The 13,302-nt window shown below is 43.8% G+C and overlaps 1 protein-coding gene across 1 annotated transcript in view; it reads right to left on the bottom strand.

Annotated features, from left to right (window-relative positions):
• The window catches only part of LOC126282036 (myrosinase 1-like), a 143,818-nt gene that overhangs the window by 90,813 nt on the left and 39,703 nt on the right, over window positions 1-13,302 (bottom strand). Inside the window, exon 5 of the mRNA XM_049981448.1 lies at window positions 4,219-4,408. Coding sequence (XP_049837405.1) covers window positions 4,219-4,408 — 190 coding nt within the window. The remainder of the gene's footprint in view (window positions 1-4,218; window positions 4,409-13,302) is intronic.

The raw sequence follows: 13,302 nt of genomic DNA, 5'->3' as shown, positions 1-13,302 counted from the left end.
TTTTTTGTTGGGGGATATTTTTTGAGCGTTTCGCTATAGGGGTCCGTGGCCTCCGGTGGCTCGTTACAGAGTAGTTGCATTTCGTTTGATTTCTTATCCTCGTTTATCTGTGTGTCTCTGGTGTGCTGAAGACATTTGCACATTTCAAATGTCGACAGTATGCGCTGCGTGTCTTGTTGGAAACAAGCTTGACCCATTCACTGACAGTACTTGCTGTTGACATTAATAATGCTCATTTTACTCCTCGCTCTCAAGCTTCTACCAAGTTCTGACTTAATACTGACCTTACGACTTATCTTAGAAGGAAGATTAAGGAAAGGCAAGCCTACTTTTCTAGCATTTGTAGGTCTAGAGAAAGCTTTTGACAAAAGTTGACTGGAATACTCTCTCTCAAATTCTGAAGGTGGCAGGGGTAAAATACAGGGAGCGAAAGGCTATTTACAATTTGTACAGAAATCAGATGGCAGTTATAAGAGGCGAGTGACATGAAAGGGAAGCAGTGGTCGAGAAGGGAGTGAGACAGGGTTGTAGTCTCTCCCCGATGTTATTCAATCTGTATATTGAGCAAGCAGTAAAGGAAACAAAAGAAAAATTCGGAGTAGGTATTAAAATCCATGGAGAAGAAATAAAAATGTTGAGGTTCGCCGATGACATTGTAATTCTGTCAGACAGCAAAGAACTTGGAAGTGCAGTCGAACGGAATGGACAATGTCTTGAAAGGAGGATATAAGATGAACATCAACAAAAGCAAAACGAGGATAATGCAATGTAGTCGAATTAATTCGGGTGATGCTGAGGGAATTAGATTAGGAAATGAGACACTTAAAATAGTAAAGGAGTTCTGCTATTTGGGGAGCAAAATAACTTATGATGGTCGAAGTAGAGAGGATATAAAACGTAGACTGGCAATGGAAAGGGAAGCGTTTCTGAAGAAGAGAAATTTGTTAACACTGAGTATAGATTTAAGTGTCAGGAAGTCGTTTCTGAAAGTATTTGTATGGAGTCTAGCCATGTATGAAAGTGAAACATGGACGATAAATAGTTTGGACAAGAAGAGAATTGAAGCTTTCGAAACGTGGTGCTACAGAAGAATGCTGAAGATTACATGAGTAGATCACATAACTAATGATGAGGTATTGAATAGAATTGGAGAGAAGAGGAGTTTGTGGCACAACTTGACTAGAAAAAAGGGATCGGTTGATAGGAGATGTTCTGAGGCATCAAGGGATCACCAATTTAGTATTGGAGGGCAGTGTGGAGGGTAAAAATCGTAGAGGGAGACCGAGAGATGTATACACTAAGCAGATTCAGAAGGATGTAGGTTGCAGTAGGTGTTGGGAGATGAAGAAGCTTGCACAGGATAGAGTAGCATGAAGAGCTGCGTCAAACCAGTCTCAGGACTGAAGACCACAACAACAACAACAGTATTACCTGTGCTTTAATAGGGATACACAGCAGTTTAGGTAGTTCTACTGATGAAGGGTTGTCCGCTGCAACTTGTGGGTTCACTGAATGCAATGGAAATGCTCCAGGATGAAGCTGTGCTGGGATTTTCCCATAGTTAGGCAACCACGGCAAGCACTGTTGCATCTGTACGTATGCGTCTTAGCTGAGTTTTGGTGATTGCATATGACCACAGGTTTTTTTTTTTCTCTGTTGCGAAGGTATTTTCACAGAAACAAAGGTAACTGATTGTGTAAATTGGAGATGCATGGAGAGAATGGAAAGTAACTTATCGTAAATGCAATTTTAGACTCCCGCTGGAGGTTGAACGATATTGTGCATCCGCACTAAAGACTGTGATTCATTGCCCATCGAGGCGAATCAGTCATATAATTCCTTCAATTTACCTACTCAGTTTGCACAATCATTTCAATCATTTACATAATTGATTCGCCTCGATGGGCAATGAATCTACAACCTTCAATGCGGATTCACAATTTCGTTCAACCTCCAGCAGGAATCTACGAGGGTCACTCCAAAACAAATGCACTCTATTTTTGTAAAAGTTCAGTTTTCATTCTGCATGTGTGAAAGTTTTACAGTGTGTAGATACATCCTTCCCGCTTGTTTTCAAACTTAGTTCAACCTGTTCCCATAAGTGGCTCCGTCACAGCATATCCTCAAGGGGGCTGCTACACTTAACGTTCGTCAGAAGCAACGTGCTGTCACAGAATTCCCGGGCTGTGGAAATGAGACAGTGGGAAACATCCACAAGAAGTTGAAAAAGGTGTATGGAGATGCTGCTATCGATCTCAGTACAGTTAGTCGGTGGGCAAGCAGGTTACGTGACGAAAGCGGGCACGGCAATATTGAGGATTGTCCTCGCAGCGGCAGACCTCGTATTTCATACACTCCAGACAATGTGCAGAGAGTTAACGAATTGGTGACTGCTGACAGACGCATCACAGTGAAGGAATTGTCACACTGCGTTGGGATAGGGGAAGGAAGTATTTGCAGAATACTGAAAGTGTTGGCGTTAAGAAATGTTTGTGCCAGGTGGGTTCTCAGGATGTTGACAGTGGCTCACAAAGAAACAAGAAAAACGGTATGCAGCGGACTTTTGGGACAGTACAAGAATGGTGGAAATGAATTTCTTAGAAGAATTGTGACAGGTGATGGCACATGACTCCATCATTTTTCAACAGAGACAAAGAGGCAATCAATGGAGGGGCATCATGCAAATTCACTCAAGGAAAAAAAAAATTCAAAATCACACTTTCTGCTGGAAAAGTTATGGCTACGGTGTTCTTCGATTCCGAAGGACTCATGCTTGTGGACATCATGCCAAGTCGAACTACCATAAATTCTGATGCATATGTGACGACACTGAAGAAACTTCAAGTTCGACTGAGTCGTGTTCGACCACATCGGCAAAAGCAGGATGTTTTGCTGTTGCACGACAATGCACGGCCACATGTCAGTCAAAAAATCATGGAAGCGATCACAAAATTCGGATGGACAACACTGAAACACACGCCTTACAGTCCTAACCCGGCTCCATGTGACTATCATCTCTTTGGGAAACTGAGAGACTCTCTTCGCGGAGAAAGATTTAAAGATGATGACTCCCTTGTGCACGCTGCCAAACAGTGGCTCCAACAGGTTGGTCCAGAATTTTACCGTGCGGGTATACGGGCGCTAATTCCAAGATGGCGTAGGGCAGTTGAGAGGGACGGAAATTATGTGGAGAAACGAAAATAATGTTCCTAAAGGATGAATCTACACACTGTAAGACTTTCAAACATGTAGAATAAAAGATGGATTAAAACAAAATAGTGTGCATTTCTTTTGGAGTGACCCTCGTTAAATTAGCGAGCATGGAGCACATGGACGGTACTGCAGATAAATGGCATTTGGTGGCAATTTGGGTCGGCCAGGGAGCGTGCCTACATAGACCGTGTATTTGCGATAAACACTGTATCCAGATGGCGCAGTGATAAAGGCAACTGCCTTGTAATCAGGAGATCCCGCTTTCGTGTCCTGGTCCGGAACATATTTTCACTCATCGCCGCCGATTTCGCAAAAATTCCCAATGCAGTTGATATCACCAATACCTTACCTTTTTCCCCATTCGCCTTCAATTTACATAATATGTATCACAGCTACGGATTCCACAGAAGCCTCTTGTTCAGCCGGCCGCGGTGGTCTCGTGGTTCTAGGCGCGCAGTCCGGAGCCGTGCGACTGCTACGGTCGCAGGTTCGAATCCTGCCTCGGGCATGGATGTGTGTGATGCCCTTAGGTTAGTTAGGTTTAAGTAGTTCTAAGTTCTAGGGGACTAATGACCACAGCAGTTGAGTCCCATAGTGCTCAGAGCCATTTGAACGCCTCACGTTCATATAAAGATAACTGAAGTAACAAATCATAATTAGCCTATAACGAGTCACATGAGACCATAGAAACTTTGTGCCAAATTACTCAGAAAATAATCGTTACCAATTTCCGAAACTTTGTCTGTGGGGATCAGACTGACCGTACGTAAGCAGCGGGACACTAGCAGAAAATAATGTATCATAATTATTCTGTTAATCTGTCGTTACGGATTAAAATTATTGTAAGACATAACCTGCCGCTCCATACAGCACAACATTACGCTATGGAAGTAAGGATCCCTTCAGGATGAAATAAGTGTGTGTGTGTCGGGGGAGGGGGGACAGGAGTGAAGCTGGCTTTAGTGACACACAGAGGTGAATTCGGAAGTGAAACAGGACACTCACCGTTCTGTGTGGCTCGGTACTGCTCGTCGTACAGTCTGTAGACCAGCGCATGGGCTCTGAGGATAGTGTGACCCGTCAGGTAGTTTCCGATCCCGGAAGCGTTCTGGTTGGGTGCCGGGCCCTCCCCTATGCCGCAGCTGTAGCCCCAAGCGATCACTGGCGGCTCGTTAAATGTGGTCCACCACTTCACCTGTAAGAAAAAGTGACCTTCCATAAATGTAATCCATCTCGTCGCCGAATGCAGAACTCATCACCATGAATGTTATAAACATCTTGATCTACGAGGAGCATTCAATACGTAATACAACACATCTCTTTTCTCGGTCAATTTCAGTCCAAAAAATGCAGAAAGTGTTGTGGAATTTTCTCGCTTTAAAACTTATACACTACTGGCCATTAAAATTGCTACGCTACGAAAATGAAGTGCTAAGGATGCGAACTTTAATCAACACGAAGAAGATTCTGTGATATGCAAATGATTAGCTTTTCAGAGCATTCACACAAGGTTGGTGCCGGTGGCGACACCCACAACGTGCTGACATGAGGAAAGTTTCCAACCGATTTCTCATACACCCAACAGCAGCTGACCGGCGTTGGCTAGTGAAACGTTGTTGTGATGCCTCGTGTAAGGAGGAGAAATGCGTACCATCACGTTTCCGACTTTGATAAAGGTCAGATTGTAGCCTATCGCGATTGCGGTTCATCGTATCGCGACATTGCTGCTCGCGTTGGTCGAGATCCAATGACTGTTAGCAGAATATGGAATCGGTGGTTTCAAGAGGGTAATACGGAAAGCCGTGCTCGATCCCAAAGGCCTCGTATCACTAGCAGTCGAGATGACAGGCATCTTATCCGCAAGGCTGTAACGGATCGAGCAGCCACGTCTCGATCCCTGAGCCAACACATGGGGATTGTTTGCAAGACAACAACCATCTGTACGAACAGTTCTACGACGTTTTCAGCAGCATAAACTATCAGCTCGGAGACCGTGGCTGCGGTTACCCTTGAGGCTGCAACACAGACAGGAGCGCCTGCGATGGTGTACTCAACGACGAACCTGGGTGCACGAATGGCAAAACGTCATTTTTTCAGATGAATCCAGGTTCTGTTTACAGCATCATGATGGTCACATCCGTGTTTGGCGACATCGCTGTGAACGCACATTGGAAGCGTGTATTCATCATCGCCATACTAGCGTATCACCAGGCGTGATGGTATGGGGTGCCATTGGTTACACGTCTCGGTCACCTCTTGTTCGCATTGACGGCTCTTTCAACAGTGGACGCTACATTTCAGATGTATTACGACCCGTGGCTCTACCCTTCATTCGATCCCTGCGAAAGCCTAGATTTCGCCAGGATAATGCACGACTGCATGTTGCAGGTCTTGTACGAGCGTTTCCAGATACAGAAAATGTTCGACTGTTGCCTGGCCAGCACGTTCTCTAGATCTCTCACCAATTGAAAACGTCTGGTCTATGGTGGCCGAGCAACTAGCTCGTCACAGTACGCCAGTCACTACTTTTGATGAACTGTGGTATCGTGTTGAAGCTGCATTGGCAGCGTTACCTGTACACGCCATCCAAGCTCTGTTTGACTCAATGCCCAGGCGTATCAAGGCCGTTATTACGGCCAGGGGTGGTTGTTCTGGGTACTGATTTCTCAGGATCTATGCACCCAAATTGTGCGAAAATGTAATAACAAGTCAGTTCTGGTATAATATATTTGTCCAATGAATACCCGTTTATCATCTGCATTTCTTCTTGGTGTAGCAATTTTAATGGCCAGTAGTGTAGTTCCGATAGCCTAGTTGGCGGCTCTATACGTTGCATTCAAAATGCCGTCTGTAACGGAGTTGCGTTCCGAGCAGAGAGCTGTCATTGAGTTTCTCTTGGCGGAAAACCAGAGCATCGCAGACATTCACAGGCGCTTGCAGTATGTCTACGGAGACCCGGCAGTGAACAACAGCACAGTGAGTCGTTGGGTGAAGCGTCTGTCACTGCAACAAGTCGCGCAAACCTGTCCGATCTCCCGCACGCAGCTGTGACTACTACAGTGTTGGAACTTGTGGACACTCTCATTCGAGGTGATGGACGATCACACTCAAATACCTCGTTGCTTAACTGGACGTCTCTGCTGGTAGTGCTGACACACTCGTCCACCAGTTGGAATACTCAAAGGTGTGCACCCGCTGGGTTCCTCGTCGCCTAACAGAAGACCATGAAGAGCACCGTACGGAATTTTTTACGCGTTAAGAGGCTGATCGTGACGATTTTTTGTCGAACGTCGTCGAAGACGATGAAAAACGGGTTCATCAGTTCGAACCGGAAACAGACTGGCAATCCCTGGAGTGGCGCCGCACCACCTATCCTCCGAAGAAGAAGTTCAAAGCCGCACCCTCGGCCGGCCGGGGTGGCCGCGCGATTCTAGGCGCTACAGTCTGGAACCGCACGACCACTGCGGTCGCAGGTTCGAATCCTGCCTTGGGCATGTATGTGTGTGATGTCCTTAGGTTAGTTATGTTTGAGTAATTCTAAGTTATAGGGGACTGATGACATCATAAGTTAAGTCCCATAGTGCTCAGAGCCATTTGAACCATTTTTGAGCCGCACCCTCAGCCAGTAAAATGATGGCGACTGGCCTCTGGGACTGTGAAGGGGTTAATGTGTTTGATGTCGTCCTTCATAGTGCGACGATCAACTCTGAAATGTATCGTGCTACCTTGTCCGCTCCGATAGGTGAGTCGTCAGCGTGACGGATTGTCGTCCTACGGGGCCATGTGTGCGATTCCCGGCTGAGTCGGAGATTTTCTGCGCCCAGGGGCTGGGTGCTGTGTTGTCTTCATCATCATTTCCTCACCGTCCGGTGCGCAGGTCGCCCAATTTGGCGGCGAATGTAATAAGACCTGCATCGAGGCGGCTGGACCTACCCCGCAAGGGGGCTCCCGGCCAATGGCGCCAAACGCTCATTTCCAATTCCATTGTGCTACCTTAAGGAAACTGAAGAAACGACTCCAAGCGTGTTTTTCACTACAAAAACGAACTCCTCCTTCGTTACAACGCAAGGCTCCACAACAGTCTGTGCATCCAAGAGGAGATGACTAAACTTCATTGGACTGTCCTCCCACACCGAGCCTATAGCTCGGATCTCGTACCTTCAGTCTTCCACCTGTTTGGCCTAATGAAGGATGCACACTTCAGGAAGCAGTACGTGGATGAGGGAGAGGTTGCTGATGCGGCAAGACGTTGGCTCCGACGTCGACCGGGACAGTCGCTCCCAATAAGGTGGCATAAGAACATCGCCTGGAACGGAGATTACGCTGAAAACTAGGGTTTTGTAGCCAAAAGAGTGGGGAATAATATGGTGTATTGGAGAACTGAATAACACCAATATGCTCTCAGAAAAAAAAGTGTGTTGCATAACTTACTGAACGACCGTCGTACAATGGAAAACTTATCTACTCTGAAACTTTTTTGTCACAATTACAACTTTTAGGATGAATTTCCCGCCATGTATTCTAAATCGTATATACTTTGCAAAGATATTTTCTGTACAGGGCTTACAATCTCTGAAAAAAAGACTATCTTTGACACACTCACAATGATACGAGCAACTGATTCGGCTCATTTGTGGCACATCGCCTGCACACAGCCTAAAATAAAAGACTAAAATAGTTTGGCTCAACATCCCTCTAGTTTTTTAGTAAACCACCTGTATATTTCATGACGCACAATCGACTCAAAATTGACGAGACCGAAAGATAATTGAAAACAGAGCATTTTCATCAGTATATGTGGTTTCCACAAACGTGTATTTTCTTATAAATGGAGAAGAGAAATGTTGTGACGGCCTCTTATGTTCCTACGACGTTAATGCTGTTCAACGAAAGCGTCGCTGGTGCAGCGACCAAGGCATCTGGCGGGGGAAGAGAGAACCTGTGTTCGATTCCCAGATGCGTTCTGCAGTTTTTTATTTGTATTTTTTCGTATCGAAACTGGTAGGAAAAGGAGAGTTAATAATATAATCAGCAAGGAAAAATAACAAGGTAAGTTTTAAGCTTTAAGTTTTAAGCGTCGTTACATGAAAACAATTCCAAGGAATACTGCTGCGTATTCGTCACGAGAGACAACAAACCGCTTTTAATAAAGCTGCTGGATCTTTCGCCCTGTTACGCTTTTTTGCCCAAAATTTTTTAATTTGTTTGTTTATTTATCTACTTTTGCAAATGTCTTCGAGATTCACTTATATAGCATTTTCCACCAACACCAAGAATCTCAAGTATTAGCTCACTGCTTAGCCAGCTTAACTTTATTATCCAGTACATTCATTAGGTTACTTAGAAGTCATTGGTGTAATTAGTTTAGTACTAATAGCAAGATACACGTAATATGAAACTTCGTTATCACTGTTCGGATGTAAAATTATACCCAGTTACTAACTTTTTGATAGAGTCGATGAAAAATACAGATAAACAATTATAGCATTTACACAGGTAGTGCTGGAACTATGTTAGCAACTTTTGCACTCACTTAGTTTCATAGTAATTAACTTTTATGGTTAAAACATTGTTAATGAAATAGTAACAGACAGAATTTAATAGCATTTTTTGGATCTAAAAGTACTCATTTGGAAGAGTCTTCTCTTATTACTCATTTACTCAGAAGCGTAAATCTTTAATTGTAATTTGTAAAAAGACAGCACACAACAATAGCTGACAGTAGGTTTAATTATTGTAATCTTATGAAAGGGAGGCTTCTGGGAGCCATTTTAGTCAGTTTGCCGAAGTGTATCATGTGAGCAAGATCGGTGCCCGAAATTATCGCACAATTTATCGCAGAGGAGTTAACGCAAATTACAACTTGTGCAGTGTGGCGTGTTTTATCTAAAATCCGTTCCAAGAGTCTGTTCAGTGACTGTTTCCTATAATCGACAGTGAACTTGTAATTAGCTTTATGAAATGTGTTAATCAACTAACACTGCCGTCTGCAAACTGTGATAATACTATTAAACTGTAAACTATGTTATTCCTAAATTATTCTTAGTGTGCAAATAGTTTTCGTTTTGATACGATTATCTACTTGGAACTGTAAATCTTGTGTGGACTACTTGCACATCATTTGAAACAGCGTACTTGAGACAATCACTATTTAGCCAGTTTTATTGGAGGTGCAACTACTGATGACATATTGGCACAGATAAACAGCGTAATGTTACACACTGATTGCCCGATGCTTGTTTATAACGAGGGACAGTACAGAACTTTATTTGGAGGTTGCAAAACAGCAATGTGTTACTGGAAATTCAGCAGGAATTGCATAACCGTCCGCATACATCAACGATTCATTGTATAATTCATTATCGACTTTCACCACCGATTTTTCTGGTGAAATTATTGTATGTGGGATATGTATTAAAATTAATTCCCGAAAATAAATATTTTTGAATGTAAATCAAATCTGTTTTTCGCCAAAACTTCGGAAGGAACGAAGTACCTGCGCTAAGATCGATTCATTAGATGTTCTTGGCATCGCGGGTATACAGGGTGTCCGAAAAGCCTTTCCCTGATTACATAAACTGATAACTCAGGCTAGAAGTAAGATACAAATATGAAACATCTGTCGAATTGTTTACAAACTATGAAAGTTTTTCTTCTGTTTTAGGTTCGCAGTACGTAAGTAGTGGATGAGGTGCAGTGCCCATGAAGCCATGTTCACCAATCAGGAGAAGGCACAGTGTGTCCTGTGGTACCATGAGACACGATCACCAACCACAGTGCAGAGACACTTCCAGACAACATTTGGAAGGAATCCGTCTGATGTCAAGAACATTAAAGCCTGATATCAGAGGTTCAAGAACACAGGATCGGTTGCTGACCTTCCGAGGTCTGGTCGACCAAGTACCTCAGCAGACAGGGTGGAAGCTTTATGGCAGTCTTTCCTGCGAAGTCCGAAGAAATCGGTGCGCAGGGCCTCACGTGAATTACAGATGCCAAAAAGCTCTCTCCATGACATTTTACACAAACGTTTATTGTTTCGTCCATACAAAGTGCAAATCGTTCAGGCCTTGTTGCCCAATGACAGTACACGTCGATATGACTTTGCGGTCGATATGCTATCACGTATTGAGGACGATGATGGTTATCTCAGACGAACTGCCTTTTCGACGAAGCGACCTTTCTTGTCAGTGGAGTAGTGAATCGCCATAATGTGCGCATTTGTTATTCACAACCCCCTGGCGAGGTCATGGAGTGCACCAGAGGCAGTCCAAAGATGAATGTTTGGTGCGCGCTATTGCACGATCGATTTATCGGGCCATTCTTCTTCGCTGAGGCTACCATCACTTCTGCAGTGTATCTGGACATGTTGAAACTGTATACTGTTCCTCAGCTGATTCAGTATCACCCCGATGTCTTGTTTCAGCAAGATGGTGCACCGTCTCATTGGGGTTTGGACGTCCGTGTCTATCTCGATATGACCTTTCCTGGGCGATGGATTGGTCGTGATGAGCCAACGGTTTGGCCTCCACGCTCTCCTGACATAATCCCATTAGACATTTTTTTATGGGGTTATGTCAAGGACGAGGTCTACCGAACACGTGTACCAGATCTTGAAAGCCTGCGGCAACAGATAACCACAGTCGTTGCAACGATCCCTCCAGTGATGTTGGCTAATGTGTGGACGGGAATTGAATATCGCCTAGATGTGCTACGGGCTACCAAGGGTGCTCATGTGGAAGTTCACTGGTGTGTGAAAAAAACTTTGATAGTTTGTAAACAATTAGACACCAGTTTCATATTTGTATCTTACTTCTAGCCTGAGTTATCAATTTATGCAATCAGTGAAGGACTTTTCGGACACCCTGTATTTCCTTCGAATGATATGACAAATACCGCACATGTATTTCTTCGAAGGAAAGTGAAGGTAAATAATAGAGTGAGTGGAAGAGCTATTGTAAGACGGCTAGGATTAAAATTATAATTGTTTACTAATATAACTCTTTCAAGTAGCTTCTTTGTCCGTTTCTTTATCATTCCTTATCAATTATCATCTCGTTCCTCCTATTCCTATCAATTTCGATACGGAAAAAACGCAAATGAGAAAATCCATCACAGGTTATCCCCTCCTCAGCGATGTACCTTAGTCGCTATACCAACAGCTCTTATCTTGAACAGCGTTGACATCATGGGTGCATAAGCGTCAGTTGAACGCTTCCTTTCCTCGACTTCTAAGCAAACACACGTTTGTACACCCCACATATGATGACAAAAAATTCTCAGTTTTCAGTTATCTATTCATATGACTATAAAAAATGCTCAGTTTTCAGTTATCCATTAATCTCGTCAATTTTGAGGCAATCGTTCGTCATGAACTTTAGGGGTTGTTTTCTCAGTACTGTACAGGTGTTGGGCCAAAATATCTTACTGTTTTTCATTTTAGGTTGTGCACCAGCGACCTGCAAAATATGAGCCGAATCGGTTGGCCGTATCTGAGGCTGTGTATCATATCTGTGGTGATCAGGTAACGTTCATGACCTCATAAGCAAGTCACCTTGTGATATTTGTATCTGCGTTTGTAACTAATGCTTTCTGGCGACATTAGTCCGTAACTTGTCTTTTGGCGCAAGCGACGTCACTCATCCATTGACCAAAGTTTCGTAAACAGTTAGGTATATGCATGGAGCTTCCACTACGTGTAACTGAAATGTGTTAAGAAACAAGGTTTGAGTGTAATAAATCTTGAATGTGGCAACGGACAAATCCATAGATTTAACTGGAAAGTAATAATCTGAAGCCAATGAAAATATTTACGAATTGTTAGACGAATGACAGGCTGGTCTGTACCACGTGTCGTGATTTAGGTTATCAGCTTAATCGAAAAACTGATTAGTGTACTGTCATTATCTCCACTTCCTAGGAGCTCACAGTCACTTATTGATACTTTATTTTCGGAAAAAGCGTAATTATGATCATGACTAGTCCGCCCCGATAGCTGAGTGGCCAGTGTGACGGATTGCCGTCCTACGGGCCAGGGTTCGATTCCCGGCAGGGTCGGGGATTTTCTCCGCTCAGGGACTGGGTGTTGTGTTGTCTTCATCATCATTTCATCCCCATACGGCGCACAGGTCGCCCAATGTTGTGTCGAATGTCGTAAGACCTGCACCAAGGCGGCCGGACCTGCCCCGTAAGATGCCTCCCGGCCAAAGACGCGGAACGCTCATTTCAATCCATCATGAATAGTTGTTTAGGTGCACACACTTTAGAATCTGATAAATGAATAAAAGCTTGCCAATACATGGTCACACAATAATAATAATTAGCTCCATGTTTTGAACATATTTATTATTTTCCATTATTAAGATATAAATGCAAGTAACTGAGCCATTTGATTCTATTTTGCCAACGCACAAACAATCAACTTTCACCCAACCTACGCCTTGGGGTGCACTGAAGATCAGTATGCCATCACAATTAAGATGTTGCATTCACATTCCCTGACTTCGCTAACACGTAACTAAATTTTACTTACAGCAATTTCATCCTTGGTTTTTTAATCAGACGTAAGTCACAAAATCAATGCACTATTGTATGTAAATAACTTCGAATACTGCACAACATATTTATACCGGGTGAACATTAATAAAACAGACAAACTGCAGGGACGGATTCCTGACTGGAAATAGAAGAAAAAAGTCCTACGTACACGCGTCCGGAAATGGACGGAGTGGGTGCAACAACAAATCGTCCCAGAACACAGTTCAGAGCTGCATCGCATCCACGTCACAACATATTTCCAAAGTGGCCTCCGTGGGAAGCAATGCACTCGTTCGTCGCATCGTGGACTGCCACACTCTATCGCGCCTTTCGTTCACTCTCCGAATAACGTCACAGGTGTCGTGAAAACACTGTTGCAAGGTTGGCGCATCAAGAACTGGTTCAGCGTACATTTCGCTTTTCAGATCCTCCCCAGAGGTAAAAATCCGGGAGGTCTAAGTCCTGTGATTTAGCCTTCGCGTCCTATCACCGTGATGCAGAAAATACAAAACCTGTCGTATTGCCAAAGATACATTCTCAAGCAGCTCAGGCAAT

This window comes from Schistocerca gregaria, chromosome 7 (genome assembly GCF_023897955.1).
Source record: "Schistocerca gregaria isolate iqSchGreg1 chromosome 7, iqSchGreg1.2, whole genome shotgun sequence".
Classification (NCBI taxonomy): domain Eukaryota; kingdom Metazoa; phylum Arthropoda; class Insecta; order Orthoptera; family Acrididae; genus Schistocerca; species Schistocerca gregaria.
The sequence above is the reverse complement of the archived record's forward strand: the minus strand, read 5'-3'. Positions and strand labels throughout refer to the sequence as shown.